The sequence below is a fragment of the Phocoena phocoena genome, chromosome 3 (genome assembly GCF_963924675.1).
Source record: "Phocoena phocoena chromosome 3, mPhoPho1.1, whole genome shotgun sequence".
Lineage (NCBI taxonomy): Eukaryota > Metazoa > Chordata > Mammalia > Artiodactyla > Phocoenidae > Phocoena > Phocoena phocoena.
The window spans coordinates 94903191-94927830 of record NC_089221.1 but is presented as its reverse complement, the minus strand read 5'-3'; the positions used below and the strand labels follow the sequence as shown (position 1 = coordinate 94927830).

General features: G+C 38.9%; 1 protein-coding gene across 2 annotated transcripts in view; it reads left to right on the top strand.

Annotated features, from left to right (window-relative positions):
• Nucleotides 1-24640, top strand: part of TRIM36 (tripartite motif containing 36) — a 51462-nt gene that overhangs the window by 4987 nt on the left and 21835 nt on the right. The window contains exons 1-5 of one of the 2 annotated variants that reach the window (XM_065874083.1): nucleotides 4336-4362; nucleotides 6452-6686; nucleotides 13900-14225; nucleotides 15776-15922; nucleotides 20097-20192. In XM_065874083.1, the coding sequence (XP_065730155.1) occupies nucleotides 4336-4362; nucleotides 6452-6686; nucleotides 13900-14225; nucleotides 15776-15922; nucleotides 20097-20192 (831 nt within the window). Of the gene's footprint in view, nucleotides 1-4335; nucleotides 4363-6451; nucleotides 6687-13899; nucleotides 14226-15775; nucleotides 15923-20096; nucleotides 20193-24640 lie in introns of those variants that run through there. The other variant, XM_065874082.1, reaches the window with a different exon arrangement.

The following is a 24640-nucleotide window of genomic DNA, read 5'->3' as shown; positions in this document are numbered from 1 at the left end:
ACTCTAAGTGCTAGAGGAACTCAGAGTAAAGGGAGCTGACCAATGAGAACTAGACTAATGAGGATGGAGGCTCTAGATTTGCACCTTGAAAGATGAGCTCGAGTTGGCTCGGCAAGGGAAATCCGAACTTCCTGGCTTGCTGGACTCCTCTCCCCTGAGGTTGTTCCCACAGAAACACTTTATGACAGGTAAGCTTGGCTTGTCAGATGCTTGGGTCAATAATTGGTAAATGTCATTTGTTGTGCCTTCACCTGTAACCTCCTGATACCCAGTAGCTTAGACAGTGCATGTGGCAGTCCACTGTGAAACCCTGTGATTGACTTCATTAATTGACTTCATTGCCACCTTCTTTACTTCCCCTAAGTCCAGGGGCTCTCTTAATTGAAAACCCAGGTTGTTTCCACCAGGGGGCAAGGTTTAGAAGTATGCTGGCCATGGGACCTTGTTGCTTGTTCTTGTTCAGGATATACTAACAGAACAGTACCCTGGCTGTTTGACCTCTGACCAAACCTCACAGCACTGACTCAAATATGCACCAGGGTCATTAGGACCTGACTTGGCCAGGAATTTAAGCTCTTGTTGGGTATTAGGAGTGTGGAAAGAGAGCAAGTAAGTCAGTTTAGTGAATAGTGTAGAAACTAAAGGGTATCAGGTTTATATTTTAAGTGTGAGGTAATGAACATTTATTGAACGTCTGTTTTACCAGACCTGAATAGTGTTATGTGTGTGTGTGTTTCGGGAGTGGTGGTTGATGGCAGGTGAAGGAGGAGAAATTGACCTTTTGGACTTCATGAAGCAGATAGATTTGAGACAGCTCACACCCTTGTGATAGAAGAGCAATTACACACCACCACCAAGCACAAGATATCATAATATAGGCAGGAGTATTGAAGGTCTGTAGACTGGAGGGGGTGATAGATGTGGAATAGGCTTCCTTGTGTTGAATTTTGACCCATGTTTTAAAAGAAACTACTGGAAAAGAAAGTGCTAGGATACTCCAAACTGGGGAGGGACAGGCACCAAGGGATGGTGTATGCAGTACAAACTGGGAGAATAATGATTTAAAAAACAAAACAAAACACATCTTTCATGTCAGTCCTACATAAACGCCTTCAAATGTCTACAGAGAAGAAGCATGGTAATTCTAGGCCCTCCATACTATACTAGATTCATTTTGAGTTGTTGTAAGAGGATTTGAAGGCTGTCAGAGAGAGGTATGGGGAAAGGAAAGAGAAGAATTATAAAAAAAAAACCGAAAAACCCAAACCACACAGGATTTTAAGTTGAGGAACTGGGAAGCCTCTTGGTATCTTTGATAACTGGGAGGCTGAGATGGATGGATGTTGAGAGAAAGTGATGAGATGCCCCAAAGCATGGCAGCCAAGCGGGGGAGAAATGACTAGGCAAATGGGAGAGTGGTCATTTAGACTGCTGGTTTTCATATTTGCTATCTTCTTACCAATATTCCCCCTCCCCCGTTTTGCTTTTAAAAGTATATGGGTTAAATAGTTTAAATAAATATGGATTTAAAAGTTTATGGATTAAGTTACATTAAAAAGTTTCTAGAAGTAAAACATACACATATTATAAAGTGCAAATAATACAATACATTGTGGGTGGAAAGTGTCTTCCGCACCTGACTCCATCCCCTTACTTCTCCACAACACTGTTACCAATTTTTGTGCTCCATTTCGGACTTACTTTTATTTACTTATTTGCCAATGTAAGCAATATGCCTGCCTGTCTCACCTTTTTTTTTTTTTCCAAAGTGGCAACATACAGAATCCATATGTTTTTATATTTGTTTTACACTATTTTAGAAATCCTTTTCATGGCATGGATGTACATTATGGATAGTTGATATTTAATTTCTATGAAGTCCCCCTGAGATCTTTGTACATGTTTTTGTGCACAATGCAAGTCTTTCAGTGGGAAAGTTATTAGAAGTGGAATTGCTTAAAAGGAGAAACACTGAAATTTTTTGATAGGTTTTACAAAATTTCCCTTCAAATAAGCTGGACCAATCTACACTGTTACAAAAAAGTTTGAAAGTGTCTAGTTTCCCACATTCTTACCAAGTGTATTAACATATTTTTTGAACTTTGAGAATCAGGTGGAAAATAACTCATTGTCATTTGATTTGCATAATGGAAGGGCTTTCAAATTTATTTTCAGCCAAGTATTGTCTGTACAGTTTTTTCTTTAGTTCATGTTAATGAAACCTTCTAATCTCTTTTACTCTGTACTTTCGTTAGTTTTGGACCAAAGCACTATTCAAGTGTGCTGATGTGAGATTACAGCCAAAGGGGTATTGTTGAACCCAAAGACCAGAATTAAAGACAGAAACCGACTTATAATGCTTTTTAATGGTCGAGACTTTTAAAATCTATATGGGAACATGGTGTAGGACATCATATAGGTAACTAAATTACACACGCATTTTGTTATCTTCCTCAATTCCCTTCTGATTAGGACGCTTCAGAACCTGTGGGGAGGAAGCAGCCTCAACTCCAGCATATTCGGCCACGCAGCGGGCATTAATCTGGATCAGAATAGTCCAGTCATTACTTGGCAAGGTGTTCATCCTCTCTGCACCTCATCTGTAAATTGAGGGTATTCCATTAAAGACAATTGCTACGGTCCCTTGCTGTTCTTAATTCTGCATTGCCACAGCGTTATTTAATTGTCGGCTGGAGAAGAGGCTATTACTGCTGACAGTGCTGTGGGAAGACAGCGGAACTTGCCACAGACAGAGACTTGTCCCAAATGGGAAATAAAAGTGGGAAGCGTGTCAAAACCTAAACGGGATGCCGCGCTACAGCTCTGTGGTCCCTTCGTCCAGCTGCTTAGAGCTCCTGTTTTCTCAGTCTATACATGAGATGGAATTATTTAGCCAGCTGGGAGGGCGGTGGCGTGATCTAACAATACGGTTTTTCCAACAACCCCACGTTAATGTGTTTTCGGTTTGCCTTGAAAACTGGAAGAAACGCGCTTGAACCGCAGCAGGTGAACTTTATGCGGCTAGTCTCCGACCTGGAAAAACGGTGCCTGAACACAGGGCGGGCGCCCACCGGCGTGGGTGCCGGAGCCGTTAAAGACCAACCAGCTGTCCCGATTTCCCCACACCCTCCGTGCCCGGGGGTGGGAACCGCGCGGCGGCGGCGGCGGCGGCGGCGGCGGCGGCGGGACGCACACACTAGGCGGGGCAGGGAGCTGCCGCTTCTAATTCCCGGCCAGTACCCGGGAGAGGGACCCCTACGCTGCGGCTTGTCCCCGCGCCACTTGGCAAGAACGTGCCGTGCGTGGCAGCGCGGCGCCCTGGTGTGTAAAAGCAGAAGCAGAAAACGAGTGGTTGGTGACCCGTCAGGGAATGTGAAGTGCACGCTACGAATCGGGCCGGAAGAGAAGGAGGAGAGCGGGGCGGGGACAGGGACCCTCTAGGGGAAACCCCCGGCCCCGGTTGGGGCGGGGTGAGCTGGGTCTCGCCCTGGTCGCCTCCCCCGCGCGCGACTCTGTGTGCCGGGTGCGACGGCACGGGAAGGCGGCCGGGGCCAGCCCTCTCCCTGCCGCCCTGGCTAGAGTCAGAAAATGGAGCTTGTCTCTGAATGCTTAGTCCGCGCTTTAGCAAAGCGCACGGAAAGAAAAATGAAGAGCGGAGGGTCGGCGCGGAGCAGTGGCTAGGGAAGTAGTCCGGGGCAGCACCGCCGGACCGCTCCACCGCGGCCCCGCCCCGGGTCGGCCCTCGGCCTCCACCGCCCCTTCCCCGCCCTCACTTCCGACCCTCCGAGGCTTTCTACCCGGCAGGGGGCGAAGGTGGCGGCCCGGGCGGCAGTGAGGAGAGGCGGGGAAGGGGCAGCTGCGGTGGCTGAGCGAGCTGGAACCCCGCCAACTGCCACACCCCCGCCCACTGCTCCGCCGCTGGGCCTTCCACCCGCCCGCCCGCGGCCCCTCCTCCTTTGTGCGGTGGGCGCTGTTGCCCGGGCGACGGCGCCGCCCCGCCCTGGCCCCGCCCTCCACGGACCCCTGGCCCTGGTCTCCGCGTGGCTGCCCGCCCAGCCGCAGGCCGCAGGAGCCGCCGCTGCAGCCGGCTGCGGGGCGGGATTCACGGAGCCACCGTAGGGAGCAAAGCTTGCCTCTCCGCGTCTTTGCTTTCGCCCGCCCTGGCCTCTTCCTCGCCGCGTCGGTCCGCTGGTCGGGTCCGGCTGACCAGCTCGCCCTCCGGCTCCGAACCGAGGCTCCAAGGCCGCCACAGGGACCCGCTCACCAGACCCAGCCAGGGGCCGCCCGTCTGCCTGTTTGGATCCTGCCTTTGATGACACCTGGCAAAAGGCTACCATGGAGGGGGATGGTTCAGACTCGCTGGTGAGTGGGGGAGAGGGACGGCCGCCTAACGCCTCGGTGGCGGCGCGCCGGGTCCCCTGGGTCTCTTTTTCCCCTCTGCCCTGAGCCGTGAGGGACCCTGTCACCCCGGAGGAGTGAGGGCGGGCGTGTGGTGGCCCCGCTTCCTCTTCGCCTTTCCCGCCCCGGGCAGGGTTTCGCAACCCGGGGCGCCCCCTTTCTGCCCCTCAGTGGAACGGTCGGACTCGGGGTCACCGGGGCCCGGAAGAGTGTGCCACTCCTGTGCGGTGATGGCTCACCTGAGAACCTCGGGGAGTTTGGGCGGGGCTATTTAATGGTATTCAGATTGTAGAATTAATTCGCTTTAGGGAGTCGGGTGCCCGTCGCGGCCCGGGGCGCGTGTCCCGCGCGTGTCCCGCCTTCCTTTGTCTGGGAGCGCGGTGGCGCCGGCTCTCGAGTCCCCCTCGGACCCTCGCGGGCCTGGCCCGCAGTCGCCGCGAGCAGTGGCTCCTCCCCGCCTTTGCCTGATCGCGGGAGGCGGGCTTACTGCAGCAGCTGTCGGGGTACAAGTGTTTTTGTTTCAAGGGGTCGGATATGCAATTCTTTCCAACTTGCTAGTTTCCCGTCGAACCTCATTTATTTTGAAATAGCTTAATTGGGGGAGCCAGCACATCACCTTTCTCTTCATCAGGTTGTTTCCTCTCAGTGAGTGTAAAATGAGCACTAAATTTTTCTTTTGCGTAAGAATTGCTTTATATCCATCGTGATTAGCAAGCTTATGCACTGCTTTGTGTACAAGAAAAGTGGAAATGATTTTAGATCTTTCAGTGGGAAGTACACCTCTCATAAAATGGGGCGTGAGAGCCTGTTCTGAACATTCAGGACAATAATTTCCTTTTGAATCAGATGTCAAATTCTTTACGAAATGAGAGAGAATGTGAATATTCTGTATTGTTTGATGTGAATTGTGAGGTGTGGATATCCTCCAAATTTACTAAAACTATGATGTGATGTGGGCTTTTTTTAAACATTGTGTGATGCATCAAGAAACGCTGCATCACAAGACCCATTGACAGTGATAAAGCCAGTTGGCTGAAGTGCTATTGTCAGGGATTATTAAAGCACTTGGTGTCATTTTAAGGGGAATACTCACATGCATTTTTATTTAACTAAAACAAGTGAATTAATTCAGTTTTAATTTTCTCTGTGTTTCCAGTAGTTGAAATGACTGTACAGGGTTATGAGTACTTTAAAATTCTACCATCATTAAAATTGCAGGTATGCTAAATATAGATTCATAGCACCTGAAGTTTGGGATCCGTGGGGAAAAACTACACAGGCAAAGAACGGGAAAACTGGTATGAGGTCATTAGACGTTTTTAGTTGTGATGAGTCTAAATGTTTCTCACTGAAAATATTGCAAGCCTGTAGTATCGAGAGAGCATGTATAATGGTTCCTTCTAATCCCCTATACCCTTTTAGTATTCATAAAGTGCTTTTAAGATAACTGCTTTGATATGCAGCCTGAGAAACTCTTACCTACATTACAGTTGCAGCATGTGGAAAATGGTCACATTTAATGTAGAAAGTTGCAGATAATTCAGCTTGTAAATAGATTTCAAGTAGAGTTCCATGAACATAACGGCTAACCCAGTTTTTACCAGCTCTTGTTACTTGCCAGTTACAGAGCTAATGTGCTAAATAGGAATAATCCTATTCTTAGTGCTATATACTTAATTTTTATTGAAGTAATCTACTTTCAGGATTTCATTGAAGTCCTAAATCAGTTAATTAATAATGATTTAATAACAATAATTGTTGATGAAATAGTATGGCCCCCTAATACTTTATGCTAATTTTTCTCATACTTCAGGTTTTCTCTCTTTTTTTTCTTTAACCATTTCATGCCCCTTCACCTCTAGGCAATGGATGATGAGGGGGACATAATTAATGGTATAGACTTTCATAGCCAAAACGAAACTTCACACTTTAAAAAAATCTGTTTAATTCTTTTTTGAAAGGTTAACACATGTACTTATACAAGAGGTATAAGCATGTTAATGTATTTACACACTAAAAACCTTTGATTCTGATTTCTTTTTCTCAACTTAAGGTTACCATTAAGAATATTGAAAGAGAGCTCATTTGCCCGGCATGCAAGGAGCTGTTTACCCACCCGTTGATTCTCCCTTGTCAACATAGTATCTGTCATAAATGTGTAAAAGAACTCTTACTGATGCTTGATGATTCATTCAATGACGTGGGATCAGACAACTCCAATCAGAGCAGTCCTCGACTTCGGCTTCCCTCCCCTAGCATGGATAAAATTGACAGAATTAGCAGACCAGGTATGTGGTAGAACCTGGGGTGGTGGAGTTTGGTTATATGTTCAGTGATAATTGTGGAAGGGAAATTATTTTCGTTGTTTTGGGGGTTAATCATTCCAGGTGAATAAATTAAAACTATAGTTAGAAAAGAAGCCCTCTCTCTTTTAAAACGTCAAAATGAACTTTTATTGTCTTTTGGTATGATTTAAAATGGATATTGGATATTGAACACGAATTTTATATTGAACCCATTATTAACTCTATCTGTATTTTAGGGGGTGTTCTGACCCTGTGAAGTCCTTTATATGAGGAATGAAATAATGGACCACTGAAGTACTTACTAGGGAACCATCTATGTGTGGTAATAGGTAAATATGCAGAATTAAGGGATGAGACTACATAATGCCCAGTTCTAGAAGACTTTTTAGAGGAATGTTATTTGGCATCATTTTATTCCATTTTATTCTTCAGCCATTTTTTAATCCAAATTTTAAAATAAGGATTTTGAACATCAGCTAAACAGTAGTGGAATTCTGTAGTAGCGTGTAGAAGTAGATCTAATTAGATGTATAGCACATGTACTATACCATTATTTATTTATTTTTTAAAATAAATTTATTTATTTTTGGCTGCGTCGGGTCTTCATTGCTGCGTGTGGGCTTTCTCTAGTTGCAGTGAGCGGGGGCTACTCTTCATTGCAGTGCATGAGCTTCTCATTGCGGTGGCTTCTCATTGTGGAGCTTGGGCTCTAGGCGCACGGACTTCAGTAGTTATGGTGCGCAAGCTCAGTAGTTGTGGTGCATGGGCTTAGTTGCTTCTGTGGCATGTGAGATCTTCCCAGACCAGGGCTTGAACCTGTGTCCCCTGCATTGGCAGGCGGATTCTTAACTACTGCGGCGCCAGGGAAGTCCTATACCATTATTATATAGCCGGTGTTTAAATTTTTTCCTATTGGGATGGTGTTTCTTTCTTCTGAACATCTATTGCAGGATTAATGTAGATCAAAATTAATTTAAAATCATTGGGAACAGGGCCACTGGGAAGTTAAGGGCCAAGATTGGCAGTAAGGGTCAAGGGGAGGCAGAGGTTTGGGTAGAAATACCACAGCATCATGTTCAGCACTTCCTTCCTATGGAGGAGAGTCCTCGAGCGGCCATGAGCACCAGACTTCAGGGCTTCAGCTCTGCCCAGTTTGGGCTTTGAGGTTTTCAGTTTAATCCTTTTGTCCACTCTGTCCATTTCTCCCTCTTTAGTATAGGAGTAACTTTTTAATATTGCAAAAAAAAACCCTTTTTTTAAAATCAGAAAAGAATCTTTTTATCCTCATTTGCATTTTAGAGAATGCCATCTTTTTTGGTCCATGCTGTGATATGGAGTCTCCTTGGGCAATATTTGTGTCTATGTGCTCCATCAGAGAGTGTATAAGAGGAGATTTGTTCTAAGAGTGGTATTATGGTATTTTAAAAACATGAATTTTTTTAAAATGGTAATCACCAATTCCTTGGAGGATATTTTACACACATAAAAATTATATGTATATACAAAAAAGGGAGCATTAGGTAACAATGGGAGTGCAGGATGTATGAGGTTGGAGAGGGTTATGCTCTTTGTGAAGTCATCACTTTTATATTTTCGTCCCTGTTAGGAAACTGGCATACTGAGGAGGGGAGGAAAGACAGTGATAGCTTGAAATCATTCTACCAGATAAAAATTCATATTCTGTTGCTAGATCCTCATTGGATAATTAGGGACCCTGGCTTGATTGACCAAGAAGATTCACTTTTTGTATATTAATATTCAGCACAGACCATTAAATAAAATTGTAGTTAAATACTAGTATTTCTACTGATCATTAGATTGAGCTCACATGTGTATTTCATGAAATTCTGTGTTTTATATAGGCTTTGAGTCTTAAGATTTGGTTTTTATGTGATAGATATAAAGTATGAATGAAATATAGATGAAAAATAGTTAACTGTTTCTGTTTTCAGGAACTTACCTAGCACAGTAGTTGGTAGATGTTTAATAAATATGTGTTGAGTGGATGTTGAATGACAAATGTTTGCTATAAGATTTGTACAGAGCATGCCATGATGGCTTATATTTATCGATGATGGCATTTTTCCAGAACAAGAGATCAAAAATAGATTTACCGAGATGTTCCTCCCTCTTCTTTAGGAAGAACCCTGTTAAGCTGTATTATGTCCTCATGGGGGGCAAGTTGGAAAGCTTCTCTGTGGAGATCAATTATAGGAAATAAGAATATTTGGTGAAGGGATGACTGCATAATATGATGGCTGCCTTGTGGAAGAGTAGTAGTACTCTGGGTATATTCACAGCAAAAATTCCAGATCTGTCCAGTACACTAGCCACATATGGCTGTTGAGTGCTTGAAACACATTAGTCTGAATTGAGATATGCACTTGTACCTCTGAGAGTGAAAAAATGAATATAACATACCTCTAATAATTTTATATTACATTTTGAAATGAGAGTTTTTGGATATATTGGGTTAAATATGTATTACTAAAATTAATTTCACTTATTTTTACTTTTTTGTGGCTACTGGAAAATGCAAAATGACGTATGTGGCTTACACTTTCACACATATTCCTTTCAAATAGCATTGCATGGGTCATTTGACAGATTTTAAAATAAAAGGATGCCTTGAAAGGAGAGTAAGATTTATGTGTATAACACTAGCATGTTAAATTGTGTAAAAATAAAAGAGCTATATAAGTGTTCATTTTTGGTCATATATATGCAAGCTTTTCTCCCATTCTGTATTACCTGTTGTCATTAAGATACAATCACTGGTAGTAATGTTTATTTACTGTGTTGATTTAGATCACTTAAAAAAACCAGAAAAGAGATGCTTGATTTTTACTTTATATATTCAACAGTTTTCTGAAGTGTGATTGTTTAAAAATACAAATCTATAGGATAAAGTATAGGTCTCTTAAGTGATGCACCAACAGAGATTAATTCTGAACTGTGATAGGATAAGCTTGATGACTGTTTTACATTGGTGGCTCTATATAAATACCATGCGTACCAGGAAAAACATTTTTTTTTTTACTGTTAATTCAGTAATTGTATTATGTGTAGGACACAGTTACTGCTTTATCTTTTGTTAACATGTTGTGAATCTTCTCTTTGAAATTAAATTCTAAATCCAGCTTTCTGTTCATTGTTCACAGCATCACAACGGAGATCTTTGGGGTGGAGAGGTAGAAAATGCTTTATTGCTTGTGTGGCCGCAGGCAGTATAGTGTTAGATTTAAATTAAATAACTTTATATAGATAAAGTTTGTTTTTTAATAAATATCAGTGGTCAAGTCTTCAAAATCATGTAGAAAGTGAACAAATTTGGCTGACATGACTTAAAGGTCAACAGGACTAAAATTCCAAGCAATTTCTGATGTTTTTAAATGGAGCTCTGATTATTAGTGCTTGCATTTTGCCATGTATACACACACACACAGACAGACAGACACACACATATCCATTATGGGATATTTTTAAAGAAAATGACATCCCCTTGTTATTTTTTAATGTTACCTTAAAAATGCTTTACATTTACTTAGTGGAACAAAGCTTACGTTGACAGCCATATTACCCTTCGGGAGGTTAAATAAGCCAGTACTTTCTTCGGTATTTAAAAATTTGCTTAAAGGTATTGATAATTTTTGTAGTTAATACCATAATCTTTGCTTGTTTGTACATATGGTGTATTTTTTGTTTTTATTTTAAGGTATTTGGGTTCAGAGTTTTAACACTCAGGTCTCACTTGTGGGTAAATAACGTACATTGCTTTTGTGTGAAAGGTGGGCCAACCCATTTTATTAAAATAATTTTTTTTTTTTACTCCAGTTGACCTTTAAAGTAAAATTGGCTACTTTTTTTCAGGAATGCTGGTGATACCTTAAATTTTAGTGGAGAAAATAAACACCTGAAATGTATCCCTTTTCTGGTTTCCTCACCTGCTTCTACATGCCTCGATTTTAAAATCTTACAGCCACTTCTAGAAGCCACGTGTAATCCATTCTCTTACAGGCTTTAGTGAGTCCCTGAGAATTTTAAGTGTTGAAAGTTAATAATTAGGAGGAAAGATAGGAACAGTTTGCTTAAAAAATTACCTTGTTACCTACTTTTGCTTCAGAGGGTAGTCGAGAAAAAGTTTTTGCAGTTTGAAAATGCTAATACTCAAAGGGTAAATGTAACTCATAGGCATCAGATGGTCAGAATGTGGAAGCATTAAGGTGGAAGCATAAGGCATCAGCCCAATGCACAACACCAGGAAGCCCAACGTGAGTGTCCAGCATGAGGAGAAATAGTCTACTTAACGTGTCCAGGTGTTAACAGTGGGGGAGTTGTTTGCAGCCAGGATATGGGAGAAGATGCAGCTGGCACAGGTTTGGAACCTGTTATGAATTGACTCTCTTTGTTTTGAAATACTTTATTATTCTCTTTGATCATTTAAACGGTAAAACATATGATGGAAAGCTGACTTTTTGGGGGGGATTTGCTATAAACGAGTTTGAAATTTTTACTGCGTCTTCATTTTATAATTGTGTCGTGGTTTATGCTTAACTAGTTTAATCTGTCGTTGAAGTTAAAGGTATGGGGGAAAGAATTGATTCTGTGAGGTGGCAGTGTTCAGATAATTAGCAAATATTATTGACCCCGCAAATGGAGTTTGACATAGAAAATTGCATTGCTTGGCCTATATTGCTTCTTTACCTTTCTAAGACATCATTACTTTTTTTCCCCATTATATCATGCTACTGGGTAGTACTGTCCCATAGACCTTTCTATAATTAGAGAAATGTTTGACCCTGCACCATACAAGATGGTAGCCACTAGCCATATGTGGCTCTTGAGAATTTTAAATGTGGGTACTACAACTAAGGACATGAATTTTAAATTAAATTAAATTTAAATGGCCACATTTGGCTAATGTTTACTATATTAGCAGAGTTATAGAGAAATATTGATTCCGTTATGTTTTATTCTTAGTTCTACCATCTTGATTGTTTTCCATCAGGCTCACTTCCCAGAATATCCTTAGATCTGTCCTGTTTTCTTTATTACCCTGAATATATATTCTATTGATTGTTTTTATGAAAACAATGGTAGAAGTTAAGACAGATGAAATAAAAATTCTTTAGCAGATATATTGATTTAATATTTTGTCTGATATAAGAAGTTCAGTGTGATGCTTTACACCTTGTTTTTTTTTTATTATTATAAAAACAAAAGAGGTTTACAGAAAAGGGATAAAACTTTTTTTCTAAAATTTCTGAACATGAGGCCAAAGTCTGGGTGTCACCAGTGTATGTGTTAAAGCGTGATTTTACTGGCATAATTTACTTTTGTTTTTCCCCATTACTTAATTGATCACAATCTTCTATTCATAAAACCAATAATTCATTTTTTTAAAAACATTGACTGTTGAGATTAGTTATCCATTTTAATTTATATCACCTAGTTCATGTGTGGAAGCATGCAATTAAATATGAATTTCCATTTGTTTAAACTTGACCACTGTACTATATATATCACTTCCAGAATTATTTGGCTTGTTTTTTCACTAAACAAAATTTTCATTGGCATGTGTTTTAAAAGTAGCTCTGCTGCTTATTTTATTATGTGCCTGCTGTGGTGTGAAATATCTTGTACTGTATTGCATGTTTTTAGAATTATTACAAGAGTATATTTTATGTAGGATTTTCAAATTTTTATGGGGCAGATTTTTTTGTATGCTTTTTTGGATATGTTTTAAAATGTGAAGGTTAAAAATATCTTTAAATATTTTGAAAATTTAAAATAGTGCAGCTGCATGTTTGTTGCATAAGTAGCTTTGGGGGCCTAATGCCATTTTGCATGGTGTAAAGTCACTTCAAATGAATAATATCGTGGGCTGATCACTAAATTTTACCTGTAGTGATATGCCAGATATCTTTTAAGACAGTCTTCAGTGATGATAGTAGTGTTGCCAAGGCAATATTAATATAGCTGTTTAAAGACCTTTTCTAAATGTCGTATACTAAGTTTAACCATTCACTTTTGGTACTGGATACATAGTAGTATGAAAGAAGGCTGTAGGTTAAAAACTTTGTGTTTATATTTAGGAAGTTAGTTTGCGGGCAACCAAGGCTACATACTCAAATTTATACAGAAGAGGAGGGAACATGATAGGCATACACCTGTGTTAAACAGACTACCCCAGATTCTTGTGAACCTGTGGGTAAGGGCTGTCGTGCCTTGGTTTCTTGATTTGTTAAAATCAGGATAATACTGAAGAAGAGTGTGATGTTTAAGGTTATTCATTGTATTATTTATATATTGTAAAGTTTTCTGTAATTTTTTTGGTGTATCTTCTGGCTTACTGAATTAAATAATCTTAATGATTCTATTTTTCAGATCATAAGAAGATATTAAATGGTTGGTTCCTCTTAAAGTCACTAGATTCTAGATCTATGAATGAGCTTTTTACTCTTTTATAGATAGCACTCAATTAACTAATGATTTTGCCTACTGAATTTTCTAGATAAAACAATACTACAGTGGGATACCCTCTCTTGCGGTGGTTCTTAACAGTTTTGTGGTCAGATATTCTTTTGAGAATCTGATAAAAGCTATGGGTTGTTTAACCAGAAAATATGTATGGATACATACATGCGAAATTTTGCATATAATTTCAAATAGTTTACCAAACTATTTGAATCTTCCTGGAGTCAATCCATGAACCCTGGCTGGGTTAAGGACTCTTGCTCTTTTATGTATAAACTCAGTTCCTATCAATGAGCCAAGGCTGTGTTCATTTAAATGCAAGCCAAATTCCTTTGGGAATGATATATGAAATTAACTATAAATGTTAATTGTATAATTTCAAAAGATCTTGACCCTGTGTAGTATTGTATTATATGTTTTGTCCACATATCTGTTTGATTTAATATGGTTTTTATATGGGATTTATTACAGAATAATTTCATTCCTTTTTGATTTGATCACTGTTTAATAACTTGGGCTTATCTTTTGTATGCCAAGGAAAAACCATTTTAAAAAAAGCATTTTCAGTACATAAATTGATTTATATGGAGCCACTTTGAGTATTATGTTTTTGCAATATATTTGTAGTTATGTATCTTTCCAAAACATGACTCCTTAGTTTTCATTCTATCCATTTTCCTACCGATGTAACTAAACAAGGACTTAACTAATTACACAGGCTGGAAGCGCAATTCATTGACCCCTAGGACAACTACTTTTCCGTGTCCTGGCTGTGAGCATGATGTGGATCTTGGAGAACGGGGAATCAACGGTCTGTTTAGAAATTTCACTTTGGAAACTATTGTTGAAAGATATCGTCAGGCAGCCAGGGCAGCCACAGCCATTATGTGTGACCTTTGTAAACCACCACCTCAAGAATCCACAAAAAGTTGCATGGACTGCAGTGCAAGCTACTGCAATGAATGCTTCAAAATTTATCATCCTTGGGGTACTGTAAAAGCGCAGCATGAGTATGTGGGCCCAACTACGAATTTTAGACCCAAGGTAAGTGAAGTTTCTATTAAGTTAGAGTATTAAACTTAATATGATAAGATAAATTGTAACAAGTCTAGAACCTGACGGTAAGAAGGGAAATAACTTTAAAAGCTGGAACAAGAAATTAAGGCCTAGTAGTTGGAGTTATTTAGTATGTTGCTAAACATCCCCAGAGCTTAGAAGGCAATATTATGGTTCACTCTATTACAATACAGTGTGATACAATGCAATATATGAATGTTTGTAATGTTAACTGAGTAAGAGAGGAAAGGTGATGTCAGATATACTGTCTAAGATTGAAATGGTTAAAGTTAAAAAGCTTTTGTGCTTTAATATGATAAATCCATAATTGTCTAAAAGATGTGATTGGGAAACATTCTGACATTTTTAGTTACCTAAAATTGTATTATGAATAAATAAGAGTAACTACAGCCTAATAGTTTGAAGCTTATGATATAATGGTTATATAGTATTTAAAGTGGAATTTGCATTTCTTAAATATTCTGGGTAATTTCTATAGTAACGTACAGAAAAACTTTATGAATGAATGAAGTTATAGATGAAACAAAATAGTGAATAGTGTAATTCACTATAGTCAAATTCTAAAAAGGTGTCTCATCCTATAGAATATTTGCCTTATAACTTTGAGTTCTTGCATTCCTTGCGGAAAGCCTGACTTTATATTCTATTTTAAATGTAATGGCTTTGAGAATGTAGGAACCTGGGCATGCTTAGAAATTTGAAATCTTTTCCAGTTTTTCTCCTGGAGCTACACATTGGTATTAGGACTTTTAATAATGGAATTAAAAAAAATTTTCTCTAAGTTATCAGACCAGTTGTAGTTGCTTAAAATCTAATCTTTTGGAATAATGGGCAGCTTTTTGATTTCCATTAACACACTAGTTTAAAAGAATCCTCCTTCTTTTCCAAATGAAAACAGCTACATTATGTAAAAATTCAGCGTAACTATGATGATAGTTTACAGAGTAAACAAAAAGGTAAAAACTTAAATCAGGAGAACACAGTTCTAAATTTGGTCAGTGTGTGTGCAATCGATATGTAAAAGCAAACATCTGGAAGCTTATAAAGTGTTCCAAGACTCTCTTAGTAACAGATTTCTTGTGAGGATAATGAGTCTACAGGTCCTCATAAGTTATTTGTTATGATACCTTAAAAAATATTGATCATGATCATTAAGAATTTACCTAGTCATTATGATCAGGGGACCTTTCTAGCTTGTTTAAGCATTTCACTTAAGTCTTACAGGAAGTAAACTTTTACCTTCTTATCACCAGGTTTAGAGGAAATAACACTTACATAATTAATTGACCGTTTGAACCCTCAAATTGAAAAAGAGTAATTCTAATGTAGAGAATTCTCATCTAATGTACCAAATGCTTTTATTTCTTTTTACACTTCCATTACTTTAAATGGCTTTATTTAGTGATTTCATAAAGCAAATCTTTGTGTTTTGGGACTTTATCCAATTACTTGAAATCTTTTGAGTGCCATGTAAGCTATGAAGACCCTTAATCCCACTTTTATTCTTTATTCAATAGATTTTAATGTGCCCAGAACATGAAACGGAGAGAATAAACATGTACTGTGAATTATGTAGGAGGCCAGTTTGTCATCTCTGTAAGTTGGGTGGTAATCATTCCAACCACCGTGTAACCACTATGAGCAGTGCCTACAAAACCTTAAAGGTAGAACTTATTTTTAGAACTAAATTTTGATCCTTTATAACTTTAGACCTTTAACTTTTTCTGTATAAAATCATACTGTGCATATTGTGTGGTCTGTTTTACTGAAATGAGTTAATAATCTAAAGTGTTACTTAATGATCTATTAATATTAGGTTGTTAGTATTTCTGACCAGGCAGCTCTTTGTCCTACTGATATCTAGTTCTGAGGAAAGAGAGGGATGAAGGACACTTCATTATGATCCATCCCTACATGAGCCCAATGCCACGACATTGAGTGTGGTTACGGGAGTGACACACTTTGAAGGGTAGTAGCTGTTTTAAGACACTTGATTCTTATTGCTGTCAATAGATTTAGTATAAGCATTTTTGTTTATTCTGGTGGGTTCCAGCTAAAACTGAGTTATTTACTGTCTGTTAACCTTATACACGGCCTTTTTTTTTTTTTTCGGTACGCGGGCCTCTCACTGTTGTGGCCTCTCCCGTTGCGGAGCACAGGCTCCAGACGCGCAGGCTCAGCAGCCATGGCTCACGGGCCCAGCCGCTCCGCGGCATGTGGGATCTTCCCGGACCGGGGCACGAACCCATGTCCCCTGAATCAGCAGGCGGACTCTCAACCACTGCGCCACCAGGGAAGCCCACATGGCCCTTTTAAAACTTTTAAATTTGATAATCTACAGCCAAGTAGGCAGTGGTATAGTGCTATTTTTTTGTTTCATTCTTTTTTCCTTTTTAAAAGGGAATCAATTCATTTATAAATCTACTACCCATTTAAATTTTTGATTCCTTTAACAATATGTGTATGCATTTTTTGACCTGTATCTATTTTGCATCTATACGTACAGTTTCATATTTTGTATTTTGTATGTCTGACATGCTCAGTCCTCCCTCTACATTGAACACATGGGTTACAGTATTGTTGTTTTATTGTCCGTCCTCATTTACTAATTCTGTTATCTGTGTCATTACTAGGTCAATTTTGACTGATTTTTCTTATCATTATGAGTTGTATTCCCCTCCTCCTTTGCAAGCCTGGCAACTTTTGATTGGCTGCCAGGTATCGTAAAGCTCACCTTGTTGGGCACTGGATATTTTTATATTCCTGAAGATATTCTTGAGTTTTCTTCTGTTGTGTGATGAAGTTACTTGGGAACAATTTGTTCCTTTTTGGTCTTGCTGTTAAGCTTTGTTAGGACAGAGCAGCGTTTTGTTCTAGGACTAATTTTATGTGATTATTGAAGTAAAGCCATTTGTTTACTCTTCCCAATGCCCTATGAATTTTGAGGGTTTTTTTTTTTTTTTAGTCTGGCTGGTGGGGAACAGACACTACTTCCGGCATGTGTGAGCTCTGAAATTGTTCCTTCTAATTCTTTGGGGTGATACTTGCCCTGGCCTGTGGCAATTTCCTCACACATAAAAATTGGTCAAAGCTCATATGAATAAGCAAGGGGGCTGCTTGGTAAATCTCTGGAGTTCTTTCTCTTTATGGCCACCTGTTCTTAGGTGTTATGTTTTATAAACTCTGGCCTCCCCAGACTCCCAGCTTCATCACCTCATCTCACGGGAGATGCTGGGCCCCATTTGAGTTCTCTGCCCCAGGCCTGGGAAGCCTTCTCCTGACAATAAGCTGAGAGCAATCATAGGCTCATCTTGTTTCCCATCCCTCAGGGACACTGTTTTTTGTTTCTTGATGTCCAGTGTCTTGAGAGCTGTTTCATTTATTCTGTTAGGATTTTTTAGTTGTTTCAAGTGGGTGAGTAAATCCAGTCTTTGTTTCTCTCTTGTGCCTCACAGTGGCAATAACACTGTTTGCTAATTTTAACACCTTTTTCGTTTGTTTCTTATTGGTTGGATATTATATAAGCTATCCAAAATTTTTTTTTCTGTCACTTGGAATCAATATTTGACAATAGCATAAACTTAAGTTATCCTTTGCCTTGTTGTTAATTTCTCCCATTTATGTTTCACACTTTTAAAACTGAGACTCCATGATGGATTTTTCAATTTACTCACTTTTTAGTAAGAGTAAAATTATTCAGTTTTGCTGAAAGTAGTAAACAGATCTCCCTAGATCTTCCTTTTTACTTGTTTTAGATTTTAAGCTGAAGGCCTTCATGATGTAGGTGACATAGGTAGGTTTATAATATCATTTTCATTTTTACTCACTTGAGTGTTGCAGGAAGAGAGCTCAAACTCTGCTGGGTGTTAGAATCACCTGGAACACTTGGTAAAACTATGGAAGCCAGGCCTGTACTACTTTAATGACCTTGGGCCTCTGTGTTCTTTATGGACTCTCAGGAGACTGGTGCACACCAGCATTTGAGAACCACTGCTCTAGAGGAAGCTTTGAGCAACTTTGGGGTCCTGGAGAATTTAGCCTCTGATCAGTTCCTAGAGAACTAGGGTCCTAATAACACTAAAGGATTTAAACCTGCTTCTCATGTTAGATGAACTTCTTGGATAAAACGCCTAGTATCAGTGTCTGGTGCATATACTTTTTTGAGGATTATAAATAAATGGACCACTGATTCTTGGTTAAGACAGATCTAGTCTTAACACAGACTGCCTAAGTTTAGGGGGACTGAGAAGACTGGAGCCATCTCAGATAAAGGCTGTGGTTGGCCAGAGACTTGGTCTAAGCATCACAGCTCACTGGAACCACTTAGACCTTGGATGGTGTTTCTGAATTCTGTCCTCTATTCTTCTCTAGCCTATTTAGCACTGTTAACTTAAGCTGTTTCAGAACTAAGCCCTACTTCAGTTTAAATGGCCAAATTCCTTTCTTTGCTACTATAGCTAAAAAGAGTGGCAGCACTCATATGCCGTAGGTCTGGTCCTAACATGGGCCTGACAGTGGTGGTATTGGAGGAACTATCATCTTCCTTGCAGCTTGGTGCTGAGGAAGCACCTCTCAGCCTGTGACATCATGGTTAATGTGTGGTGAGGAGTTTTCTAGTTCAGCTATTGACTATGTGATATTTGTACTCAGGGAGCTTTGGTTTCCTTATCTGTAAAATGCTGGATTAAAATGCAGGATTTTAATGTCTCTTCCTATCCTTAACATCCTATGATTTCCTTCTTGGTCCCATCCTGCCTTGAGTTCTCAGAAATCTTGTTCCTCTGCCTAACAGGTCTTTCCTCTGTCCCTCCAGTGAGCCATCAAGGAAACTCACTGGGTCTGATCGCTGGGTGTCCCAAAGAGTTAAAGATGGGCCATGCTGGAGACCTGTCACTTTGATTTCTGCATACGTTCTCTTACCCTGTAACATGGTCTAAGTAAAAAAATAGGACGATGATATAAGAAGGAGACTCACTTCTTCAATTCCTAGGAGCTTTGCCCCTCTTCTTCCTAACTCTTTTCAACCCTTAGTCCAGTTGTGAGCAAGAAATGTTCAGATCCTCCTGTCAGGGCTACAGCATGGGAGGTGTTTTCTGGATGTTCTTATTCTCACTTAGTCTCAGGATACATTGTCTCTTACTGCTTTGTACCCCGTGGTGCGTCAGGGTATTATTGTTTGTTTTTAAATGTATTTCAGGTATATTAATGTTTTCTGGGCTACACTAGTGATCTCACCAAAATCTATGACATTATTTCTATGGTAAACTATACCAGTTTCAAAATGACTACTTTATGAACAAACTATTCAATAAGCTCTTGAAGTTACCTATTTTTATAAATCTGTGTTTTCATTATTGTGTATTGTGTAATTGTTTAGTGAACATCTAGGCTGGGATGGACTCTGAAGATTATTTTGGAAGGGTCTTTGTTGTTTTTCCTGCTGTGTGTGGGGGGTGTGTGTGTGAGAGTGAATTATAAAATCTGGCGGAAGACAACACCATTTGGATTGCTGCCCTTCCATCTACTTAGAAGCCTTGGGAGGAAGCTTTCTGGGAGTGATGATGAGACAACAAAAATATGCTATTTGTGTATTCAGGAGTTTTTACTAATCTGACTATCACTACCTTGTTCTTTTTTCTAACTGCTTCTAATCCCTCATGTATCTTTAGGCCTGTGTGCTCAATGCCAGTGACTGTTTACCCTGGGTTAATAATGATAATCACCATTGTTGATTTTACTGTCTGTTCATCACAGGCTAGAGAAGAGGATACTGTGTTAAAAGAAATTCTGGAAGGCCTTTGTTACACTTCTATTTCTGTTTCTAATATATTCCAATAGGAAAAGCTTTCAAAAGATATTGATTACCTTATTGGCAAGGAGAGCCAGGTGAAGAGCCAGATTTCTGAACTGAACTTGTTAATGAAAGAAACGGAGGTAAGTGATAAGCTGATTTGCATATTTTTCACTTATTCATTTAGACATTCATTTATTCATTCATAAAATCCAGAGGTTATTATTTGAGCTGGGAGTACAAAGTTGTGTTAGATCTCACTCCTGCTTTTCTGGGACTAAGAAAACAAATGTAAAATATAATGCTATGTGATCAGTGTTGATAGAGGTTGTGATTAAATGATATTGGAACACAGAGGAAAGAATGACTAATTCTTTATGTGGCAGTTAATGAGTTCTCCAAAGTAGCAATATAAGGAAAATGATAGCTTTTATGATTATCTGTATCTTATAAAACTAAGAGATTGCATTTGAAAAATATACTATACGTCAATAAGACCAGGTTTATTTAAGTTTCCAGATACTCCGAAATATATTCCTGTCACATATGTTCACCAAAAAACACGTATTAAGATGTTCTTAGCTGCATTATTTGTGATAGCCACAAAACGGAAAGTACTCAAATGTTCATTAACAGTGGAATATAAATAGCAGTGAAGGATGAATATCTACAACTATGTGCAACAGTGTAGATAAGTCTGGCACTAATATTGAAAGGAAGATGCCAAATACAAAGGAGTACATGCTGAGTGATTCCAAGACAGGTGAAACAAGACTGTGTTATTCAGGATAGGAGTTACTGAAGAGAGAGAGGATTAGTGCCTGGAAAAGTTCTAAGGGTGGCTTCTGGGATACTGGTAATATTGTTCAGTCTGGATGCTGGTTACATGGGTGTGGTTGCAAAGCCTCACTGATCCTTACACTTATATGTACATTTTCCTCTTTGCATATTATACTTCAATAAAAAATTTTAAAAGCTGATAGCACTTTAAAAATACAGTAAGAGAGGATAGGACTGGGTTATTTTAAAATTCCTAATAGTCTTCACTGATTTTGATCCCTATTTCTTTTCTCTATTTGAAATAAACTGAAGAGCCGTTACCCTTGACCACTTTATGTTTTGTAATTAAATATAAAAATATTCTGGCTAGTATGAGACTGTCATTTCTTACAAGTCTTTTTCAAAACTGGGTAAAAATCATTGAAAAATTATGTGAATTAGCACCATATTACCAGTAAATTTTTTTTTGAATTTTATTTTATTTATTTTTTTATAGAGCAGGTTCTTATTAGTCATCCATTTTATACACATCAGTGTATACATGTCAATCCCAATCTCCCAATTCATCACAACACCACCCCCACCCACAGCTGCTTTCCCCTCTTGGTGTCCATACGTTTGTTCTCTACATCTGTGTCTCAATTTCTGCCCTGCAAACTGGTTCATCTGTACCATTTTTCTAGGTTCAACGTATATGCGTTAATATGCGATATTTGTTTTTCTGACTTACTTCACTCTGTATGACAGTCTCTAGATTCATCCACGTCTCTACAAATGACCCAATTTCGTTCCTTTTCATGGCTGAGTAATATTCCACTGTATATGTATACCACATCTTCTTTATCCATTCATCTGTCGATGGGCATTTAGGTTGCTTCCGTGACCTGGCTATTGTAAATAGTGCTGCACTGAATAATGGGGTGCACGTGTCTTTTTTTTCTTTTTTCTTTTTTTTTTTTTCTGTTTTCTTTTTTCTTTTCTTTTTTCTTTTGCTGGCAGTCTGTATATCTTCTTTGGAGAAATGTCTATTTAGGTCTTCTGCCCATTTTTGGATTTGGTTGTTTGTTTTTTTGTTATTGAGCTGCATGAGCTGCTTGTAAATTTTGGAGATTAATCCTTTGTTAGTTGCTTCATTTGCCAATATTTTCTCCCATTCTGAGGGTTGTCTTTTGGTCTTGTTTATGGTTTCCTTTGCTGTGCAAAAGCTTTGAAGTTTCATTAGGTCCCATTTGTTTATTTTTGTTTTTATTTCCATTTCTCTAGGAGGTGGGTCAAAAAGGATCTTGCTGTGATTTATGTCATAGAGTGTTCTGCCTACGTTTCCCTCTAAGAGTTTGATAGCTTCTGGCCTTACATTTAGGACTTTCCATTTTGAGCTTATTTTTGTGTATGGTGTTAGGGAGTGATCTAATCTCATACTTTTACATGTACCTGTCCAGTTTTCCCAGCACCACTTAGTGAAGAGGCTGTCCTTTCTCCACTGTACATTCCTGCCTCCTTTATCAAAGATAAGGTGACCATATGTGTATGGGTTTATCTCTGGGCTTTCTATCCTGTTCCATTGATCTAGCTTTCTGTTTTTGTGCCAGTACTATACTGTCTTGATTACTGTAGCTTTGTAGTATAGTCTGAAGTCTGGGAGCCTGATTCCTCCAGCTCCGTTTTTCTTTCTCAAGATTGCTTTGGCTATTCAGGGTCTTTTGTGTTTCCATACAAATTGTGAAATTTTTTGTTCTAGTTCTGTGAAAAATGCCAGTGGTAGTTTGATAGGGATTGCATTGAATCTGTAGATTGCTTTGGGTAGTAGAGTCATTTTCACAATGTTGATTCTTCCAATCCAAGAACATGGTATATCTCTCCATCTATTTGTATCAAATTTAATTTCTTTCATCAGTGTCTTATAATTTTCTGAATACAGGTCTTTTGTCTCCTTAGGTAGGTTTATTCCTAGATATTTTATTATTTTTATTGCAATGGTAAATGGGAGTGTTTTCTTGATTTCACTTTCAGATTTTTCATCATTATTGTATAGGAATGCCAGAGATTTCTGTGCATTAATTTTGTATCCTGCTACTTTACCAAATTCATTGATTAGCTCTAGTAGTTTTCTGGTAGCATCTTTAGGATTCTCTATGTATACTATCATGTCATCTGCAAACAGTGACAGCTTTACTTCTTCTTTTCCGATTTGGATTCCTTTTGTTTCCTTTTCTTCTCTGATTGCTGTGGCTAAAACTTCCAAAACTATGTTACATAAGACTGGTGAGAGTGGGCAACCTTGTCTTTTTCCTGATCTTAATGGAAATGGTTTCAGTTTTTCACCATTGAGGATGATGTTGGCTGTGGGTTTGTCATATATGGCCTTTATTATGTTGAGGAAAGTTCCCTCTATACCTACTTTCTGCAGGATTTTTATCATAAAAGGGTGTTGAATTTTCTTGAAAGCTTTCTCTGCATCTATTGAGATGATCACATTTTTTCTCCTTCAATTTGTTAATATGGTGTATCATGTTGTTTGATTTGCGTATATTGAAGAATCATTGCATTACTGGAATAAACCCCACTTGATCATGGTGTATGATCCGTTTAATGTGCTGTTGGATTCTGTTTGCTAGTATTTTGTTGAGGATTTTTGCATCTATGTTCATCAGTGATATTGGCCTGTAGTTTTCTTTCTTTGTGACATGTATGTCTGGTTTTTGTATCAGGGTGATGGTGGCCTCGTAGAATGAGTTTGGGAGTGTTCCTCCTTCTGCTATATTTTGGAAGAGTTTGAGAAGGATAGGTGTTAGCTCTTCTCTAAATGTTTGATAGAATTCGCCTGTGAAGCCATCTGGTCCTGGGCTTTTGTTTGTTGGAAGATTTTTAATCACAATTTCAATATCAGTGCTTGTGATTGGTCTGTTCGTATTTTCTATTTCTTCCTGATTCAGTCTTGGCAGGTTGTGCATTTCAGATAATTTGTACATTTCTTCCAGGTTGTCCATTTTATTGGCATAGAGTTGCTTGTAGTAATCTCTCATGATCTTTTGTGTTTCTGCAGTGTCAGTTGTTATTTCTCCTTTTTCATTTCTAATTCTATTGATTTGAGTCTTCTCCCTTTTTTTCTTGATGAGTCTGGCTAATGGTTTATGAATTTTGTTTATCTTCTCAAAGAACGAGCTTTTAGTTTTATTGATCTTTGCTATCGTTTCCTTCATTTCTTTTTCATTTATTTCTGATCTGATTTTTATTATTTCTTTCTGCTAACTTTGGGGGGGGTTTGTTCTTCTTTCTCTAATTGCTTTAGGTGCAAGGTTAGGTTGTTTATTCGAGATATTTCCTGTTTCTTAAGGTAGGATTGTATTGCTGTAAACTTCCCTCTTAGAACTGCTTTTGCTGCATCCCATAGATTTTGGGTTGTCGTGTCTCCATTGTCATTTGTTTCTAGGTATTTTTTGATTTCTTCAGTGATCACTTCGTTATTAAGTAGTGTGTTGTTTAGCCTCCATGTGTTTGTAATTTTTACAGACCTTTTCCTGTAATTGTTATCTAGTCTCATAGCCTTGTGGTCGGAAAAGATACTTGATACAATTTCAATTTTCTTAAATTTACCAAGGCTTGAGTTGTGACCCAGGATATGATCTATCCTGGAGAATGTTCCATGAGCACTTGAGAAAATTGTGTATTCTGTTGTTTTTGGATGGAATGTCCTATAAATATCGAATAAGTCCATCTTGTTTAATGTATCATTTAAAGCTTGTGTTTCCTTATTTATTTTCATTTTGGATAATCTGTCCATTGGTGAAAGTGGGGTGTTAAAGTCCCCTAC